The following is a 23,298-nucleotide window of genomic DNA, read 5'->3' as shown; positions in this document are numbered from 1 at the left end:
CGCTAAAATATTTTGAATATTGCATTCGTTCATTAAAAAATCAGTTTATCTTTGTTGTTTACAAGGCTAAAACATGGAAAATTTGATTCAGCCAAAGTAAGAGGATTTCTTCTTAAATCTGAATAAAAATGACATACAATTAAAAATGTCATTCATCTTCCACACAGTTACAGTTCGGGTTGTATGGTCTATAAATCGCTCTTTTTTTCAAAGTGTGAACTGTCTAAGTGTTCTACATATTTTTCTCCGTCTGTCTGAGTTTTAAACTTTCTAATTTTACCACTTTTTATAAAGTTGCAGCACTGGAAGTATTTTTAATCATAAAAGTAAAAAATCTTTTTAACATGTACACGTGAAAAATAGGCACAAAAGATGCCGAATCATTCCGAACTCTTCCAAACATCGTCGCGACAATCTTGAAGTAAAACGAGAGTTGTGAAACCAAGAGAAAATGTCAACAATTTTTCATAAACAAAACATGTGGTCGACCTCAGCAGACTCTATCTACAAAGAAAATAATGCTCGCACATTACAATATTTGATACACACAAAATTTTACGGCAATGTGTAAATGGGATGTTTCAAATACTCAATCTGTGTACATATACCAGCATAATTTGCTCATATTAGCCAAAAGGAAAACGTAAACAAACACATGTGCGCTTACGCTAGATAGTTACTTGGCTCATCACGTGCAGGTCGTGTCGAACGTCAATTTATTTCAAAACAAGGAATATATGATACCTAGATTTCGGCTCTCTTACAGGCCGACATATGCTTTTGGGGGAACTAAATCATCAAGTTAGATGTCAGTGTTTAAATATCATAAAACAAGAAAGGAAGACACGGAGTGCACTACGTGTGAACACGAGAAATTTAACTGTATAAAATATTCAAATTTAAAATTGACACCCAGCCTTTATTATTAAGGCTTACGAGACACTGATATCTGTAGTTTGTATTTACATGTATCTATCAACTATTGAATTAAAAATTCATTCTTCTACTGTACATTTTATACATTTTGCTCGCTAAAATATTTTGGATATTGCATTCGTTCATTAAAAAATCAGTTTATCTTTGTTGTTTAAAAGGCTAAAACATGGAAAATTTGATTCAGCCAAAGTAAGAGGATTTCTTCTTAAATCTGAATAAAAATGACATACAATTAAAAATGTCATTCATCTTCCACACAGTTACAGTTAAAGTTGTATGGTCTATAAATCGCTCTTTTTGTCAAAGTGTGAACTGTCTAAGTGTTCTACATATTTTTCTCCGTCTGTCTGAGTTTTAAACTTTCTAATTTTACCACTTTTTATAAAGTTGCAGCACTGGAAGTATTTTTAATCATAAAAGTAAAAAATCTTTTTAACGTGTACACGTGAAAAATAGGCACGAAAGATGCCGAATCATTCCGAACTCTTCCAAACATCGTCGCGACAATCTTGAAGTAAAACGAGAGTTGTGAAACCAAGAGAAAATGTCAACAATTTTTCATAAACAAAACATGTGGTCGACCTCAGCAGACTCTATCTACAAAGAAAATAATGCTCGCACATTACAATATTTGATACACACAAAATTTTACGGCAATGTGTAAATGGGATGTTTCAAATACTCAATCTGTGTACATATACCAGCATACAATGTAATTTGCTCATATTAGCCAAAAGGAAAACGTAAACAAACACATGTGCGCTTACGCTAGATAGTTACTTGGCTCATCACGTGCAGGTCGTGTCGAACGTCAGCCACGTGATACGATTCGGAATCCGACAAAACCCGAAGTCACTGAACATGGCGGTGATTTAAGGCGCTTTATTCAAAACAAGGAATATTTCGGCTCTCTTACAGGCCGACATATGCTTTTGGGGGAACTAAATCATCAAGTTAGATGTCAGTGTTTAAATATCAAATGTTTAAGTTACATATAGTTACAGTGAAATTAGCAGCAATATAACTTAAATATAAGTAAGTCGTTATTAAGACATACAGTTGGTAGTAGACTACAGGTTACACATTGTGCACACGGTGTGAACTACGAGTGGACACGGAAGACACGGAGTGCACTACGTGTGAACACGCGCATATATATATAATGAACTTACGTGAAGTAGGAGATTTTCAATGTTGGCAAATCGTCGCCCAAGAGATATTTTGATCAGCAAAATATTTTGATTAAAAACAAAGATTTATACGTCCTTGTTAAAAAGGATATATTGATGGGCATAATAATTGCAAGGACAAACAGATTAAGTGCTTCATAAAATATTTAACTATGTATGTATGGAATATAGTTTTCAAAACGGCAAGGTGAATGTACATGGAACCTGGCGCGTTGCAAAGCATTGGAAATCATAAACGTTAAAGGTCGGTATTAGGAATTACATTTTATTGTGTCAACCGATTGAGGAACCTCTAAGCACTGGTAATTTAGTATCGGGCATGTGGTTCCTCGCGAGCATCAACACTGATCAAAGGACCGACCGCTAAAATGTCATGTCACATGCCTGATAAATTAAACAGACAGAGTCAAAATAAATCCAACATCTGCCAATTGAAACTGTAGATACATAGATAGTTGTTGATTAGATCTGTTTTTGTCGCAATTATTTTTATTTTAGAAACTATGATAATTTGACAATATCCTATTCTGACCTTCTATTACAAACCGCGTGAGTTACGTGGTAACAATTAAAATCGGCTGAAAACGTGTGATCAATACATGGATATACTGTCTGAGATGTTGTACGTGTAATGAAATATTTTGATCGACTACTGTACATGTACAGTATATTGTATACTTAAAATAAGCCTGCTCGAAAGGTATACCGCTAGTCTAGGACTGCAGTTGCCATGGTCACTTGGACTTCATACTGTTCGATCAACTACACAGGTATGATAATGTAAATTACCTAACATTGGTCAGACTGGGGTCAGGGGCCTTCATTGGTCCCTTTCAATGTGTTCAGTCAGGTGTATCACAGACTAACAACACCTGTATAGGTACCTTATCCCGACCACAGGAGGTCCATTTATAGCATGCTGTACTTAGGTGGTAGCCTCTCTACATATATACATTAGGCAACAATGCAAGTCAATAGGGATATGTATTTTAACTGGTTGTTGCATTCCAAGGATTTATAAGTCTCATATACGTCCTTGTTGCATTCTAATTAATTTGATGCTGAAGCTTTGTATACTAAAAGAAAAAAAGAAAAAAATACCAGGTGTATAATTAACAAAAATATTTGTTTCTATATTGTTGGAACATCTAAATTTCACCCAATTGCTCCTTATTAATTTCATTATTATAATTTTTTTGACACTGGCTTAATACATATATCAGAAACCTGATTATTCTGACTCTGTATATAAAATACCATATTATGATGTTGAATAAGTACCTAAATCAATTTTGATCATTATTATATGCATGGTTGTGACAGGTATGCTTGATTTACGCATCCAGCTCCCGTTAGCTCCAATTGAGGTGTAATCAGCATCACTGACTATATGTTTTACCTCATCCCAATCTACCCCACTTATAGATCCTTGTCCCCAGGATACGGTGTACATGTTTACCTAGGCTCCCCAACATGCATGTACATGTATCTAATACAAATGGTCTTTATGTGTTTCAAATTCATATACCTATATGATCTTTAAACGGCAAACTTCCTACAAAGGTACCGCCCCCATTCTCGTAAAGCCGTGAAATACAGAAGGCAACCATTCTGCCATCTGGCCATCTATCGATGGTAACCTTGAGGTACCTGTAAGCTGGATACTGTGGCTTACCTGTAAGTTTGACAAGTTATGATTATTGGACCATGGCGCATACAGTCAAGATAACTTGCGGAGTTGGGATCATCAACATATTGTGTTTACCGGTAATAAAAAAATAAAAACAAGCTGAATTGGGTAGACTAGCCTGCAATAAGTGGAAGACGTCACATAGTTTGAAGTGGATTTAATTCTGCATGATCTTTTACGTACACTAATTTTAGAACTTAAAACAGCAAAGAAAAATAATATAATAGGTGTATATATTTTAATAAAAGACGATATGCAAGGGTATCGATAGATAACTGATTGAAGCTATGTATTACAATTAAGGTATATGACTGTATTATTGATAGCTTATTATATAAATAAAAAGTGTCTCAAAAGCACAACAGGACTGGTTTTTGCTGCAATTCAAAGTTACTTTTGACTGGTGAAATGCTTGTATTTCATGTAAATGATATAAATATTTAATTCACTTTACCCATAAAATGTTGACTTTTGAAAACGTAATATATTCTAGATATGAAATGGAAATTAATGATATAAAATTAAACAGATAGTCACATATACTTAATGAATATAAATAAATCTTTGTTACTTTTGCAGTGAAAATGTCTTATTTATGTACAGAGATGTATTTACTAAGAAAAATAGCGTATATTGTTATATATAATGTACACTAAATTGTAGATGTTATAATTAACAAATAAACACTAAAATAATATTATTATGTATTATTTCAATGTGAAGGATGTATTCTTCCCCAGATCCCTAGCTGTAACACATCACCTTGTCTGTCTAGGTCTGAATACCGTGTTCACACGTAGTGCACTCCGTGTCTACCTGTAGTCTAAATCTTGTTCACTCCGTGTCTACCTGTAGTCTAAATCGTGTGCACTCCGTGTCTACCCGTAGTCTAAACGTAGTGCACTCCGTGTGCGGAAGGGTGTAACCTTTAAGCCTGTTAGGGTCACATTGAAAAAAAATATGTCGTTATAACGACTTAGTTAAAAGATGAAAATTAAAACTAATAAACCTTAAAATTCGTCTTAACGAAATTTTACATACTTTAAATTTCCTCTTTTTGTCTTGAAAAGACGAAAATTAAGGTTTCCTAATTCTCCTCTTTTCACCCCAAAAAAAGATGAAAATTGACAAACCTCAAAGACGAAAAAACGAAATTTAAGGATTGTTGATTTTCGTCTTTTTCGGAGCGAAAAGACGACATGACACAAATTAGCCACTGTAAAGATGAGATTAAAACACCACACAAATGAATGATTAACTGCGTATTATACATGTTAACAGCGAAGGTTCATTTCACGACAAGCATATTTGTGTACATATTATACATAATAGGCCTACATGTTTCTCATTTATCTAATTTGCCTTTTAGCTCCTTGGGACTCTTGAAATTTCAAAAATTCATTTTTTATCCTTTATTTATCAATTTATTTAATTTATCAATTTATTTTACAGACTTTTTTTATTTACATATAGGCCTATATCTAATTTTTGAAAGTGGATATTTTTTTTCATAATTATAAGACCATGCTCTTTAGATCTCTAACACTCTTTTTTACTTCGACAAAAAATGTACACTGTAGAAGAATACAGGGCCGGTAACTGTTTGTGTTACGGGCACCTGTATTATTGGTGTTACCTCCCTTTATATGTGTTTTTTTTTGTGCAATAAAACAAACGAAAGGAAATAATTGTTCGTTAATGTCTCATTTTTCAGCGTAAAATTACGAGAGTTTCTTAGAAATCTAATAAATAGAAATATTGAATGTTATCATATATATATACATAAAATATGTTACCTTTAGTTTATAAACATACGCAAATATCTCGAAATATATTTTCTATTCTGTAAATTGTATCGACCAATCATTGCATTCTTGGTAACGTAAAACATGGCCGCCGGTTTGTGTTCTTCTGATGTGATATTTTTATAAATTGGAGCATATTGAAAGGTATTCTATAAAACATATTTTCATCATGTTAATGGTTCGAATTATCTTGATATGCAGTGAATGTTTACGTGCAATTGTATACAAAAGGGGCGAAATCGACGCAGTATCGCTAGTAACTTTAGGCATGCACGGGCTTGTACATGTAGGTCGTGAGCAGAGTTGTTATTTTTGTTATCATACTTTCATTTATTACATGGTAATTTGGTAAATGACATTATACCTTATTTATAGTCTTAGTTAGCAAATATAATAATAAGTGAGAGTGTTGCATATCTAGATTATCATCTGATAAAAATTATCATAAAAAGTGGTGTGTTTTTTTGTTTGACCATAACAATTAGACCAGTGGGCCTACTGTTCAGTATTTTCATTTTATGTGTTAGATTTAAACATGTACAGTAGGTCTTCCTACCAGAAAAGAGTCAAGTTTAGCCTATCAAATAACTTAAGTTTGATCCTAGATAATTTAGAAGTTGTATAAGCCTATTCTTATATTATTTTTATTATACAGTGTATTCATCATGTATGTTCATGTACAAATGTAGTTATTCTTAATGGTTACGCCGTCCGTCAATAATGATGATTAAGCTTATTGGCATTGCGGCGCAGCAGGGAGGGGGGTTAAATACAGTGCATTTTTTCACTGGTGCTGAAATAGATAAAAGTAAATGAAAGTAAAAACAGGATGAAAATGAAGTTTTTATACTTGTGAGTGGGGGCTTCAAAGGTTACATTGTTTATATTTGTCTTGAAGCCCTCAATTGTAGTGCTTTGTACTGTTGCCAAAGGGAGGATTCCTGTGTGTGATGGTGTGTGAGAAGTCAAGAAGGAATATTAGTTCTCGAATGTGTCCTCTGTAGCTGCGATGTGTCTGTAATCATAGGGATGTGTGTGTCTAGTGCAGGTGTCAACAGGTGCTCTAGTACTATAGTCACATTTATACTGTACTTTCATGACATGTGAGTCCACTAGTCAACAACTTTATGATTGAATGTTGTTGTTCAATCTCGCAATTAACTTACCAGCCGATATTGATTAATGTTTTAAAGATTTTCTCTTTTTGCTACATGTATTGCAAACTTCTGTTATGGTGTTACATTATTTGACTATATGAATACATTATATGACAAATCAGTGATAACTTGTATGCAGTGATAAAATTCCCTCAGCATATGTTCAGTTGTATGTATACTGTTGCAAATGCAATAATAAATTTGTTTCTGTATATGTGCAGGTTGATCAATAGTCAACATGGATATGGTTGATAGCCCAGGGTATGGGCAAAGGTTCATGAAGCCCAAGAAATCTTCAAACTTCCAGTCAGAACTTCAACAAAAACTCCAGGAGAGGCGTAGACAGGGGCTGACTGCAGAACTTACAGATGACAGTGACATTCCAGAAGATACAGAACCAGGGGGTGATGATGATGACGGTGAGTAATACATGAATGAAAGGAGTGGGTTGGCATGGCTTACATATATATATATGATATAAATATCATTGTAACTCGGTTTACAGACCATGCAGTTTGATTCCAGGTTGGAACATCTGATATTCTAAGCATTTTATTGTGTGTTCTTGTCGGTATTTCCCATCTGCCACAAAACGAAAGTAGCGATAGAAAGCACAGTCCGCCATTTTGTGTACGCATGGTAAACAAATGGGCTAGCATAAAATGCAAAAATTCTGTGAAACAGACATATTTAACCAATGTTTAATACTTCTGGTGCATACATTTCTTACTTATTATGTAATTTCAATACTTACTTGACTTCAAAACGTAAGTTTATCATAGTAAGTTTCATAAAAATACAAAACTAAAAGCAAGATGGTCACTATAGTCTGTTTCAGAAAAAAACATCTAAAAATGGTCTCAAATAATGACAATTCTTAATTAAAATCTAAAGGGCCTTAATTAAGGGCCCAAAATACTTCTAAGTAATGAATGTTGAAAACCATACTTGCATAAGAGTTTAAAAGTGCATGTTATTTTTGCAATTAGATGAGCTTTAAAGTAATATGTGACATAATACGAGGGAAATTTTGATACTTCACATATCTCTTCAGTTATCTATTTAAAACCTTTAGGTTTGGTGAATTAAGCTGTGAAAATCATTCAAAGGCTTAGACAAAGTAATATACATGATGTCTATTATAAACATTAATTACAATACAAAATTTATGTACTGTTAATTTCCTCTTTTTTTTTTTATGCTATATATACATGTACCAGTATGTAAATTTAGATGCATGGAAACATACCTGCAGAGCTTTACAAATAATTAATAATAACACTGTCACAATGTGAAATGATATTGAAGACCACAACTTGACGTCAAGTCTGTATGTACTCATTTCACCAGTACACATTAAATATAGATATAATGAGTTTTGGCAGTACTGCTAAAAATCACTTTTAACTCTTATCTGTACCAATAAAATTAAAAACTTAGAAAATTTAGTAGTTGTAATTCTTAAAATTTTATTGAAAAATGCATATATATGTGTCATTTTTATTAACATAAAATTGAAATAAAATCATTAGGCCAAAAAAATAAAATATCTCTGTTTAGGGTAACCTGACCAACTATAATTTTTTACCCCGACTCTAATTCTTTTACCACTTTGCTATGAATTTTTTTTAAAAAGTTGGGATTGATCTCAGACTCCGGTTCCAGCCATTATTTTATTTTTAGAGTGAAAGACACTAAAAAAAGATCTCCTGACCGACCAACCTATTTTTTTGCCAATGTAACCCTAAACAGACATATTTTTTTTTGGCATTAACATATATGCATGTTGTTTATCTTTTCAGATGCGTATGCACAATACCGTACTAATTTCCAGCAAAAAAGTAGTAATCGTCCAACCTCTGCTAAGCGTCGTTCCCCTCTGGAACAGCAGGCAGACTTATCTCTAACCGAGACCTTACGTCCTGGAGCCGGTGATCGATTTATGAAAAAGGGAGGTTCATCAGGTGGAAGTGGCATGCCTCCTCTGAGTTCTCCAAAAACACCACCTCGGGACAGATATAGCATGGAAATGCCTTCTCTTTCATCTCCAAAGCTATCCCCTAAAGGGACCTCTAGTATGAAGGGGTATGGAGATAGTAAGGGAGGACTTTCCCCAAAGGGAGATAAATCCAATTCTAAACTTAAGCAGGAACAACCAATGTCTGCCTCAGACATGATCTTTGGGAGGAAGACACCAACCCAGGATCTATATGGGTAAGCTCAGATTTCATTGACATTTAAGAATATGTTTTTCACATCATTCTTTGACATTATCATGCTTCTGATATTAAATTGTAGCTTTATTGTTTTATTATCTTTTAACATTTCAAGTGTGTTAAATGCCATGTTTAAACTGTAGTAGTTGTAAGTAAAGGACATTGTAATTTTCTATCAGGTGCAAATATTTTTTATTGCCCATGCAGACATCATTTGATGCCAAACTCTATACTCCAGACCTGTCACCTCATGATTCAGCATCCTTGCATGTATTGTCCTCTTGCAAGCTTGGGGCTCTCATCAGATGATAATTTCCTATCCAACATTCATATACAAATGTTTTCTTTCATTTAAATCACTTCTTTATCCATTTTAAACATATATTCAAGATATAAAATACATTCATGTTAATAAACATATGGTCTGATGTGTTTTTGGTATTCAGGAAGCCTCAGCAGGACCCTAACAAGCCCTGGCAAGCTCCAAACCTGAGGAAGGCAAGCCCCATTATGACAGATGATGACAGAGGATCAGGGGATAGGGGAGTTTCACCTACATCAGGTATGAACAGTCAATAAGATATCCCCTACAATATATCAGATAAAGGCAATGAATTAGACTAACAATTTTTTGAAAATATTGTGTACGATATTTTAATTTTGTTGTTTTTGTAATAAAAGTGTGTTTTATGTTTCTTGTTAAGATGTTCATAGCACCGATTTTGAGATTGCAATGAAATTTCTGGGAATGTCACACACTGACTGGTTTGTTGTACTTTTTAATAGAACGGGTGTAGCATTTGTATTATTGTAATCCTGTTAACTTTTAATTTGTAGGACTTGCCCTACAATGACATCTAGTGGTGACCTCTTGAACTGTTTTATTCATAAACTTCTATTCATAAATTCCCTATTCATTGAGTAATAATCCTTTGGACCAATTAGTAGTCATGGGAAGACTGCCTTCTGATTGGTAGAATACACAAGAGTGTGTATAGAATACACAGCACCATCTAGGTCAACTGTACTTTATACCAGTACTCACTGACTGTTGTGCCTGCTAGTGACTCTGTCCAACTTACATATAATCTCTGTTAATGATAATTAAAATTGGACTTACTATCTAAGGCTTATAGACCTGAGAACTTTGGAGTTATGAAGTAAACTAATCAGATGTTCTTTCTGTGTTAAAAACAGATCTTAGGTAAAGGCAATACAACATAAGGCTGCCCTCATGTGCGCATGATGGTTTTATCAAAATAATTTAGAAAAAATCGAACAGAATATATGTATGTTCTGTGATTAGTTAGCGTTGAATGTTCTTGAAATAATTGATATCTAAGTCTTTGTTATATGGTTTATATATTTTGATTTATGAAATTCATTTGATTTCATTCTATTTTTCTGTTTTTGCTGCATTATATTTGCAGTACTTAGAGTACTTTGATTTAGGAATTATTCTTCACTGTTAACTACATTTCTATTTGGATTATTATGATGAGGACTTAAGATGTTTCCAACCTTTGCCAATTTACAAATTCCAATATTGTAGGATTAAGAGGTAGAACCACACCTTCATTAGAATCGTCCTTGAGGCCAATATCGGAAACCCCATCTCCTCGGCCACGCATATCGGGAGGGACAACTCTTCCCAGAACAACCAAGTGAGTACATTAATATCTGATCGGTTTCTTTGTTAAGTTTATCTATTGATACATCATGTATTTGACAAACTTTTGTAGCTACATCTTATATTAAGCTGCTGTATTAAAAGTAATTTCATGACATTGAAAAAATTTGCTTATAATCAAAAGCACATCAGAAAACCAAAATGTAAATTTATATTATATATCTAATTAAATGAGAATGCATTGTTTTTCTGTAGTCAGTGTGTGATCAATTTTCCTAAATAAAAAGTAATATAATCTAATAACAGCATGTACCTGGTATATAATTATATTATGCTTTATAGGGAGGGAGATGTACCTCGTCCAAGACCCAGAAACACAACTGATATATTTGGTAAGACATCTACAGTGGAAGTGGAATTATCTGACGATGAGGACAACCAGAAAAGTCAAAGATTCTCCAAAAGGAGCCCTGGGAGGAAAACACCTACAGATCTCTATGGTGGTAGGAAGACTCCAACAGGGGGACAGAAAATGCCTGGAATCAATGGAAGACAAACACCTACAGATCAAGCGGGTAGAAAGACACCAACAAGGGACTTACAGGGTAGGAAAACACCCACAAATGATCCACAGGGCCGGAAAACTCCCACAAGGGATTTCCAAGGTAGGAAAACCCCTACAAAGGACGTGTCTGGAAGGAAGTCTCCAGGTCCATCAGCTAATCAAGGTCAAAGGTCAAGGTTCTCCAAGCAAGGTGACAGACAGGAGCCGCCCCCACTGAAAAAAGAAGCTAGTCTGCTAGATTTTCTCACTGAAGACACAGCAGATCAGCACAAAAAAAAACGTGAAGATACAAAACCTAGACTTCTCAGGGACGCCTCAAATGACTCAATCGATGATGAATTTGAACAAGCAAACAGGTTTCTAAGTAATAAACAACAGCAAAAACGAACTGTCGAAAAACGTCCTTCAAAATCTAAACAGGACAATGTGCCACGAGAGAAAAGTTCGGACGATCTGTGGTCGTCGAGGAATGCAGATGATAAAATTCAGATGGATCAGAGTTCTGTGTGTGCTGACATTGAAAATGATCCTCACATGAGGATCAGTGGCACGGCTGAAGGGAAAAAAGTCAATGGGTGGGTATCAAGTGGTTCATCAAGGATTGATATTTTTAACTTCTGTTGATAATATACAAATTGTAGAGTATTTATGGCCCTTTCAAACCTATTGAAGATAAAAGTAAAATATTTTACAACTTAGAACTAGCTGTTTTCAAACAAAGATTTTTTTTCGTTAAATTTTTCATTGGGAGTAATTGTAAAATCGTCTGTAATATGAAATCCATTATTTGATAAAGACATGTTAACCACTATAAATTGACCGATCGCCAGGTGTAACATAACCATTCCTCGTGAACATCTTAGCATACACAATACAAAATGCAAAATCATGTGCGCTTTGATTGACAGCCAGCAATCGGTCAATTACTGTATAGAAGTTAGATTTTGTCATGACAGCTAGCAATCGGTCAATTACTGTATAGAAGTTAGATTTTGTCATGACAGCTAGCAATCGGTCAATTACTGTATAGAAGTTAGATTTTGTCATGACAGCTAACAATCGGTCAATTACTGTATAGAAGTTAGATTTTGTCATGACAGCTAACAATCGGTCAATTACTGTATAGAAGTTAGATTTTGTCATGACAGCTAGCAATCGGTCAATTACTGTATAGAAGTTAGATTTTGTCATGACAGCTAGCAATCGGTCAATTACTGTATAGAACTTAGATTTTGTCATGACAGCTAACAATCGGTCAATTACTGTATAGAAGTTAGATTTTGTCATGACAGCTAACAATCGGTCAATTACTGTATAGAAGTTAGATTTTGTCATGACAGCTAGCAATCGGTCAATTACTGTATAGAAGTTAGATTTTGTCATGACAGCTAACAATCGGTCAATTACTGTATAGAAGTTAGATTTTGTCATGACAGCTAACAATCGGTCAATTACTGTATAGAAGTTAGATTTTGTCATGACAGCTAACAATCGGTCAATTACTGTATAGAAGTTAGATTTTGTCATGACAGCTAGCAATCGGTCAATTACTGTATAGAAGTTAGATTTTGTCATGACAGCTAACAATCGGTCAATTACTGTATAGAACTTAGATTTTGTCATGACAGCTAGCAATCGGTCAATTACTGTATAGAACTTAGATTTTGTCATGACAGCTAGCAATCGGTCAATTACTGTATAGAAGTTAGATTTTGTCATGACAGCTAGCAATCGGTCAATTACTGTATAGAACTTAGATTTTGTCATGACAGCTAGCAATCGGTCAATTACTGTATAGAACTTAGATTTTGTCATGACAGCTAACAATCGGTCAATTACTGTATAGAAGTTAGATTTTGTCATGACAGCTAACAATCGGTCAATTACTGTATAGAAGTTAGATTTTGTCATGACAGCTAACAATCGGTCAATTACTGTATAGAAGTTAGATTTTGTCATGACAGCTAACAATCGGTCAATTACTGTGTAGAAGTTAGATTTTGTCATGACAGCTAGCAATCAGTCAATTACTGTGTAGAAGTTAGATTTTGTCATGACAGCTAGCAATTGGTCAATTACTGTGTAGAAGTTAGATTTTGTCATGATAGCTAACAATCGGTCAATTACTTTGTAGAAGTTAGATTTTGTCACGACAGCTAGCAATCAGTCAATTACTGTGTAGAAGTTAGATTTTGTCGATGGTTTATATTTGGTATACCCTGTATAGACAACCCTGAAATATTGACTTTAATTGTGAATTTAAAACGATATACCGTACTGTGATAATTAATTTGGACAGATTTTTGTGTGCACCTTCTCAGTCACTACTTGATAAGCAATCACTGTCTGCCTAGTCTATTATTACTTTGTACAATATTAAAGATAAGTGTATCTTTTAGATCCAAGTCAGATAAGATGACGAATGGCCAGGTTAATAACGAGATCATTGATATGGTGGCTGAGGAGCAAGAGAAACACGGACCTGGACATATCAAACCCATCCAACCTGATAAGGAAAAGTCAAAAACGTATGTACAGTATTAATATCAAGGTTTATTGTCCATTTAAAATGCTAATCTACAGACTCAAAAATCATTACTGTATTACAGCATAGTCCAGAGACAAGCTGAGGTTTATGTCTTTGAATATGGTATGTAACTATAGTACTATATTTCTTTCTGCTGAAATTTGTATTTTGCATTACTTTGTTATAACAATGGCAGATGTAGCTCTAGTCATTTAACATGAGGGAAATGTGAATATTTGTATAATCAATAAAACATTTACATTCACATTTTACATGCTAAGTGTTCTTACATGTATATTAGTTATATATTGTTTCTAATTATAGTAAAATTATGTCAAATATAAAGAGAGTAAATTCTACAAATTATACCATAAATACCTTGAGGGCAAATATTCATAGACTATCTAATGATGTGTATATTTTCTATGTACATTAAGGAAGAGCAAACGGAACACAATCAAAATGACATTTTCTTTTATTAATAGAAACGATGGGAAGCGTCAAGTGCACAAGCCTAAACCTCGTCACTCTCTCCCGGGGACCCCTAGTGGCAGTAGTGCCTCCCTTAATGAGGAAACGTTCAATAGTACACGCTCCATTCGAGATGCCATATACGCAGAATGGAGGAAGGAAAAGATGAAGTCTGCTAAACAGCAGCTCACTGAAAAGAAAAAGAAAGAACAAGAATTGGAGAAAAAGAAAGAAGAAGTAAGTGTAACCAGAATCAATATGAATTTATTTACAACTTAGATTTTTTTCGCATTGTAATGTATTATATTAGAGCAGAATTTTAAAACTAATTTTAATTAGTCTGATCATTACTTTAATTAGAAACATTTTAATAAGGTATAAAAAAGAAGTGAGATAAAGAAAGAGTGATTTATACCTAGATGATATATAAAAAAGACTGGTCCGTTTGTGCAGAACGATTGTTTCTATTGGTGATGGAATGGGACTATAAGATGATATCTCACGCTAACTCCACTCCAGTGGGAAGATTCAATACTAGTCCCACACAAGCATTATCGGCTATCATGTGGTACACAAATTAGCCCCATTGAGTGAAAGTATAGTAATTTTCCTATACCTGTTGTTTACTGAGAAAGACATTAAGAGGGTCACATGTTTTGCTATCAGTATGTAAAGGTGGGCACATTTATTAAAAGAGCTTTTCTGACATCAGGTCTCACGAGGATTTAGTACCTATTGGATGATATAGGATATAACTACATTATATTCCAAAATTAATTTCAACATTAACATTTAATGTTACATTAATTCATGATATTGTAATCATAGTTGATTTTTTTGTAACAAATACAGTTTAATAGTGAAACGATTTGCAATATGAGACTTGTACATATATCCGTATTTTAAATTTGACAGGAAAAGCAGGAAAAATTCTTAGAAAATAAAGCTTCATACAACGCCTGGATGGAAAAGAAGAAGGAAACAACCTTGAGAGATCAAGCAAGAGAAAAGAAGAAAGAGGAAGAGAAAAAACTGAGAGAGGAAAGAGAAAAAGAACAGAAAAGGAAAGAAGCTGCAAAAGTAATTGACTAAAAAATATGACATTTTGCCAATTTAATTTTCTTCTTATATTCGATAAAATTGATATTTTGTAATCTTATTTTAATAATTCCTAGAAAAAATAGAGCTCAAAATCATGAAAAACTATAGGTTTTAACTTTTGAATTGTTAATTATTAACACATGTGTTCAGTGTTTGTATTGATATTCCATCTAAATCAGTGTTAGTTTCCTAAAAAAATGTTCTATTCTTAAAGGTAGGTTTCGCCCAATGAAATATAAAGACTACGAAATTGAAATTTATCCTGTACATAGATATAATCTTCAGATCATTTTCAATGCATACAGCGAACAATATGGGTGGTCAGTTGCCTAGCTTGACCAGGAAATTACTCCTCTAAAAATAGAGTCAAGCTTTACATAGAACATGACGTATTTTTTTCCAAAACGAGGCTGCATCAACAAACGGAAGCGTGCAACAAAATGTCAGTGACAGTCTTGACACGGCATGTTTAGTTAAAAAAACAACAACAACAAATCGAAGTGCGATGGACTGTTTATACATATCATATAATCTAAAACACTTCATTTTACTTACATGCATGCGCTTGCTAGCTTTGTATTCCAAATATACATGTAGTTATATTAGTCTGCGGCTGTTTGTGCGCTGGCATATGTGTTGAAATTTAACTCACCACGTGCAATGCCGTTACACGAGTCCCAACAGATTCGGGCAAGTTCCACTTGAGATGTGGCATCTGTTTCTTCTATTGTACATGCCATATCTGAATTTAATTCCCTACAGATATCCTAGGACGCTACCGAATCCATTATAATTTCCTCCACTTTGTTGCCGATTCAGATATTTTTTTCTTTATCTCACACACTTTTGTTCAGCCATTTTGTTTACTTTTAGTGCGTGACAATGCGCATGCGTGGAACTTCGACAACACAATCCATCGCAGCTTCATTTGCATACTATTTTTTCTGACGGACACCGTAATAAAATCAAGGATTTCCTTCAATTTTGTATTCAAGACACATTTGTTCAATCTCAAACGCATAAAGAAATTAAATTGAGGTATTTTAATATGTTTTCCATCTTTTCTTCCGTTTATCGCATTTCACAAAAAAATATTTATTTGGTTGGGCGAAACCTACCTTTAACAGCTTTCTGTGACGTATTGTGAGGATATGTCATTATAGGCTTAAGTTTTCCTGTTTTGATTTTAGAATTTTGAAATTTGGAAAGAAACAAAGACAGAGATAATAAAGGAAAAAGTGAAAGAAAAGAAAATGACAGAATATGAGAAGAAGAGAGAAAAAGAATCTGAAAAGAAGGAGCGTGAAAAATTAAGCAAAACAGCCTATAGAGGATGGTTTGTATTTTGATCATTATTTAACTTTGTTTTCTAACAGGAAACCTATTAAAATATGTTTGATAGCTAAAGTCTGTCAACCTGACAAAAAAGTTAAAGTCTGTCAACCTGACAAAAAATCTAGATGGGGATCATGCCCTCGGTAATAAAACTGAGTTACCTCCCTTTTTAGCTTTTGCTTCCATACACTGTACATGTATTACCTAATGAGAAACCTGTGAAGTGATAGGGGTTTGAATTTACAATACAATTATTTGAAGTCATGGAAAAAATGAAACATTTATTGCTACACCGTTTATAATGTTTATATCAAAGCATCAGGGATAGTCATAACAATGATTTTGTTTTTATAGGAAATCAAAGAAAGATGTTATCATTAAAGATCAAGTAAAAACCCAGAAGGTTATGACAAAGCAGCAAATCAAAATGGAAGAAAAGAAGAAGAGAGAACAGGAGGAAGATGCTTTAAGACAATACCATGAATGGCTTGAGAGAAAGGTAGGGTAGTTATAACAAATTTTATGTTTCAAACCTTTATTTTTATCCCCCGCCCAACGAAGTTGGCGGGGGATATACAAATGGGTCCCGTCCGTCTGTCCGTCCGTCCATACGAATGGTTTCCGGAGCATAACTCTAAAACCAGTAGAGATATTTCCATGAAACTTCATACACGCATTGGTCTTATGGTCTAGTAGTGCCTTTTGCTATTTTTAGGTTTTCATTTTTTGCATTTTTTCCGTAACCATGGAAACATTGCTGAAAATATCATATTTTTGTACCAGGTTTGTTTCCGGAGCATAACTCTAAAACCAGAAGAGATATTTCCACGAAACTTCATAGACACATTGGTCTTATGGTCTAGTAGTGCCTTTTGCTATTTTAAGGTTTTCACTTTTTGTACTTTTTTCTGTAACCATGGAAACATTGCTGAAAATGGCAGATTTTTGTGTAAGAATCGTTTCCGGAGCACAACTCTAAAACCAGCAGAGATATTTCCATGAAACTTCAGACACATCGTTCTTATGGTCTAGTAGTGCCTTTTGCTATTTTTAGGTTTTCATTTTTTGCACTTTTTTCGTAACCATGGAAACATTGTTGAAAATATCATATTTTTGTACCAGGTTCGTTTCCGCAGCATAACTGGAAAACCGGTTGAGATATATGCACGGAACTCCATACTATTAGGCACATTAGTCTTATGGTCTAGTAGTGCCTTTTGCTATTTTAAGGTTTTCACTTTTTGTACTTTTTTCTGTAACCATGGAAACATTGCTGAAAATGGCAGATTTTTGTGTAAGAATCGTTTCCGGAGCACAACTCTAAAATCAGCAGAGATATTCCATGAAACTTCATAGACACATTGTTCTTATGGTCTAGTAGTGCCTTTTGCTATTTTTAGGTTTTCATTTTTTTTTGCTTTTTTCTGTAACCATAGAAACATTGCTGAAAATATCATATTTTTGTAGCAGGTTAATTTCCGGAGCATGACTCTAAAACCAGCAGAGATATTTCCACGAAACTTCATAGACACATTCTTTTTATGGTTTATTTTTAGGTTTTCATTTATTGCACTTTTTCCGTTACCATGGAAACATTGCTGAAAATATCATGGTAAATGGAAAATGTTACTTTGCAAAACTCCCACCCATCTTTATGTATATAGTCTAATATAAATGTCAAGGCTGTATACCTGATTCAACAATTGCAGCCCCGCTCTACTTGAATTATACTCCATCTTTCTTTAGCTCAACTTCCTTTTTCCTGTTTTTTTTATACTTATAAGTCTCCACAATCAAACTTACTTCAGCTTTGATATCTCCATTGGCGGGGGATCTGAATGACTATGTCCTTGTTTACTTTACGTTTAGTCAGACCATGGTGGCCAAGGGGTTAAAATGTCCACACTACCACAATAAGCTCTTCAGCTCTGGGTCATGAGTTCAAAACCCTTGTAGGGCAGTTGTCTTGTAATGCAGCCAGTCTAGTTTTTCTCTGGGTACTCAAACTTTCCTCCACCAATAAACATGGCACATGTTTTAATTATCATGGCTACTTAAGAACATTTAATCAATCAAACCAAACTTTATATTTGAATATTTGAAATACACCCCTGACCCAAATGATAAATAATAATCTTTCTCTATTAGGCATCTTGAGGTCTACATTTTGTATCATAAATCGACAAGTATAAAAAGTGCATTCATTTAATTAATTAGTGTATCAATACATCGAAGAACCATTTTGGAGGGAGAACAAAAGAATGAGTTTCCTTTGAAATTATTAAATGCTTGAAAATATAAATAAATCAATATCTTAACATTCAAACACTTCTTAGTATATATTTATTTTAATTGGGTCACTTTACAAGACTTAGTGAACACATCTTTTCCTTCTAGTCTACATGCATTTCTGTTCACATTAATAAAAAGTGTGGCTATAAATATCAGTTAAGGGTGTTCTGATGCACATGATGTCACCAATTCATTTAAGTTGTAACATGTGAAGTTTACAATAGGAAGCTTTCAGAACATTGTTATCATAATAAGTATTAGTATCTTCACAAGTAATTAATCAAAGAGATGACAATTGTTCATTATCTTTACAACTTTTATCCATACCTGAATTTTTTTCAACAGGATGTCCAAAAGAAGCAAGAGAGAAAACAAAGGCGATATGGTTCAACTGAGGATCTGGACGACCGACCAGCTTGGAGCCCTGCTAACAGAACTATTCCATTTGGTCGGTGATTGGTAATGACACTTGTTATTGTGCCTAAGATAGACCTAGAGGTGAGAGTATCTAAGTAAGACTTAGAGTGACTCGGAGGAATTGTTTGTATCCATGACTCGGAAATTATGAAAGGATCTGTATACAAGATAGATAGAGAAGATAGAAAAGTTCAACAGGAATCTCTTCACTGCTGTGATGGCTTTGCTCTGAGAATGTACTATCCTGAATCAACCCAATCATTAATGACATTTATATGTTCAGGAGAAAATAAATTGAGTACTGAGGAAGGAATGTAGAATGAAAACTAAAGTGAAAAGGTTCTGTAACAAGACTTATACATATGATAATCACATGAAAATTATGTGAACGTTTAAATTTTCTGTGAAAGTTACCGTCCAAAAGATAATTTCATATCAATGTGCTACACATAATCTCAACAAATATGTACATGTGCCCTTAGCTAATACCTTGTTGTTCATTCAGGAATTATGTTGTGAAAGTTTGAATTTCAAATAAATTAACTGTCCATTTTTCTAAGTTTATTTTACAATTTTTATTGTGCTAATAAATTGTCCATAGATTTTTGAACTGTAATTATTTCAGAATCTGTGCAAAGCATTAGTTGTAAATGTTTGCATGTGAAACGAATATGAGGCAATTTAAAATGGATTTTCTGAGAAATTGTGATTGATGATTTTATGATACTTTGAGTTCCTGAATTACATGGTTTCAGAAATATTTACATTTTACTTGCATTTCTTAGCTACATACATATGTAGTGTAATACTAGTATGTGCGGTTGTGTTAGTGCTAGTTATATAATTACACATTCATCATTTTGTTATTTGGTAGATGTTCATTATGATAGTATGATAATACTTAGTCTAGTCTAATCAGATGTTATAGAAATATTGTTTTTAATTGATAGATTATTAGTAACCACTGGTACTGTCTGATAAGTAGATATCTGCACTGTTAGTGTGTCTTAGGCATATTTTATTTTACATAGTACTGCCAGCCAAATGTTAATAGAGTAGTAGAGATATGTGCTTACTGTATAGTTGCTTTAATTTGCAGAATATTTACTTTCTTTATTAATAACTGGAAAGAATGATGTTACTGGTAAAACTTGATAATGCATGAATATTTCTACCCATGAATATTTTAAGAATTAAAAAGAAAAGCACAAATTATTTATTTTGTAATTTAACAACTATAATCATTAGAATACCAGAAATAGATGAAATAACAGACATTTAAAGCATGCCATGCATATGCATGTGACTGTAAGTTACCTTCGTTTTGAATACATGTATATGTTATCAGTCTAGATACTGTCATCTGTTGTCCATATAACTGTGTTCTAAGGAGATTCTTCATAAGTTGTCCTAAATTGAGTCAAATCCTTTTATCCTTTTGGAAAACAAATTATAGGTAAAGTGAAAGTGTTATATTTCTAATATTTCTAACAATATACTAACATGTCAGTCCTATCGTTTTATGCTTCAAATCTCAGTTTTAGTGTGACATGAAGATAAAAATGTACCATGGTTGTCCAGAGTGTCTACTGAAACACAATTAAACGCAACATGTTAATGTGTGAGTAAATGTTTATAGAGTGAACATGTGTCTCATGCTTTAATTTGGGATATGAATGTTTATATTTTATATTTATTGTAAATTTCAACCACATTGTAAGTATTTAAAAGTTGATGTAACTTTGATATCAAGATTATAATACATTTGTATCACAGTGCCAAGTTGTTTTAAAGATAAGCTGAATCGTTTAATTTCTCTTTTATCTTACTATTTTATTCTGTTCATGAAAAGTGTATAACTGAAAAGAGAACCTGGCTCTTTTGATTCTTGTATTTTAAATTAAAAGAGGATACAAATGAGTTAGATCTGCATGAACTCTTAAGTTTGGCTTCTGCAATTTTACCTGATTCATATTTTAGAATATCCGAATTACCTTTAGAGATCTTGGCCCTGATACATATAGATATATACCTGTAAATATATACATCTTTATTAGGGAAATCGTGCAACTTACTGCATTCTGTGATATTTCATACATTCTTAACCATTCATATAATATATAACTCATAACATAATATCCCCACTGGTTAGCGAGTAAACATTGACGTTACCTAAATACATGTAAAAATGGATAGTTCCTCTTGTTACTTTCATCAATTTACTGTAGATTATAATGGAGCCCGTTTCTAAAAGAGATCTGTGTAAATCGTCTGCAAATGTATGTAAGAAAGATTTTAGAATTGCATTTCATCAGGAAAGAAAAAAAAGATTGAAGCCATGCATCCTTAATATAGATATTTAGAGTATTGCAACATTTTATACCGCACCATAAGCCTATTATATATTGTCGATTTTATAACTATATACTGGCTATATAGTTAGATCTACTCAATATGGATATGACATCATGTTTTATGAACTAATATAATTGTGTTGTTTTGTATCCGATATTGAAAATAAATTGTCTGTATATGTCATTGTGCCTTTTCTTTGAGGAAAAAAGGAAAAGAAGTTGTCTGTATATGTTATTGTGCCTTTTCTTTAGGAAAAAAGCTATTACATAAAAAGGGAAGTGAAAGTAAGCATTATCGCAAGGAAGAATGCCTTCAATCATATTTTTTTTGCTCAGAGCAGCACTTTGACGGAATTGTACTATCACACTAATGACTTTGCATGATTATTAATTGAAGAAGTTTACACCCAGACATATAATTAGACTGAGTCTCCCAAACATTATATCATTTATACTAAACCAAATTTATTCTTACCGAAACTAAATTTTGCGTTTCTAAGAAGAGTATTTCATGATTTATTTTCTCAATTTGGCCTTGTATCCTTCTTAGGTACGTATGTTTGGCACTTCGTGCTATATTCGGTGATAAATTTCCACGACATCAAGTTATCCGCGAAAATTAATGTGGTTTACTGTAGGAAGGATACACTAGAACTAAGGCATACATTCTGTTATGTATATACCGGGGTACTCATGTATATAACATATACATGTTAACAAGAACCCGATATAAGATAAGGTTTTGGGCGTTTCAAAATTAAACAACGTTTTACAATCAATGAATTTAAAAAAACTTCATAATTCTGATATAGAATATAGGTGACACTAAGTCCAAACTAACCATCACTCATCTTTGTTAAATGGGGATAATTTTCATTTTAACAATAAATTTTGACAGAATGCCTATCAACACAATGTCAGCACTACAGCAAATACTCTTTGGCAAATATGTTATCTTAATATTTGTAAAAAAAAATGTTCATATGACTTTCTCTTCTTTCTAATGTAGATATTTGGAGATTGGAGATCATACCAAAAATGAAAATGAGAAGAATGTAGTATGGGTATGTGTTTGATATTGAGCTTTTTGACCAAGTTTGTTGAAAAGAATGACCTGAAATATTTAAACAACTTCTTCAAGAACGAGAAGGACCAGGGTACTGATATTGGCCCTGTGGCACAACTTCTTGTGAATAACTAAGTGACCTAGATACCTGATATTGGGCCTGTGACATTCTTGGATAAAGGGCTACCAAGTTTGTTCAAATGAATGACATTGACCTCCATTCAAGTTCACATAGATCAAATAGGTTAAAATTTTTAAACGACTTGACAAAAACAAGAAGATCCAGGGTACTGACATTGGTCCTGTAGCATGCTGGGATGAAGGCTACCAAATCTGTTCAAATGGATGACCTTGATCTGCATTTAAGGTCGCAGGGGTCAAATAAACTTAAAACTTTAAATGACTTCTTGTGAATTACTTATAGGTCTAGAGACCTGATATTGGGCCTGTGACATTCTGGGATGAAGGGTTACCAAGTTTATTCAAATGAATGATATTGACCTTCATTCAAGGTCACAGAGATCAAATATGCTAAAATCTTTATAC

General features: G+C 33.4%; 1 protein-coding gene across 1 annotated transcript; it reads left to right on the top strand.

The window, feature by feature from the left end:
* Nucleotides 1-5,689: 5,689 nt before the first annotated feature.
* LOC138334886 (microtubule-associated protein 9-like) lies at nt 5,690-21,870 on the top strand. Its single transcript, XM_069283714.1, has 12 exons — nt 5,690-5,765; nt 7,000-7,197; nt 8,581-8,992; nt 9,441-9,556; nt 10,547-10,658; nt 10,967-11,764; nt 13,589-13,717; nt 14,202-14,424; nt 15,103-15,267; nt 16,479-16,624; nt 16,978-17,122; nt 19,261-21,870. The coding sequence occupies exons 2-12, from the start codon at nt 7,017-7,019 to the stop codon at nt 19,369-19,371; spliced, it is 2,538 nt and encodes an 845-aa protein (XP_069139815.1). The 5' UTR covers nt 5,690-5,765; nt 7,000-7,016; the 3' UTR covers nt 19,372-21,870.
* Nucleotides 21,871-23,298: the final 1,428 nt, after the last annotated feature.

This window comes from Argopecten irradians, chromosome 11, assembly GCF_041381155.1.
Source record: "Argopecten irradians isolate NY chromosome 11, Ai_NY, whole genome shotgun sequence".
NCBI classification, from domain to species: Eukaryota; Metazoa; Mollusca; class Bivalvia; order Pectinida; family Pectinidae; genus Argopecten; species Argopecten irradians.
Note: the sequence above shows the minus strand (reverse complement) of the source record. Positions and strands in the feature narration are given on the sequence as shown.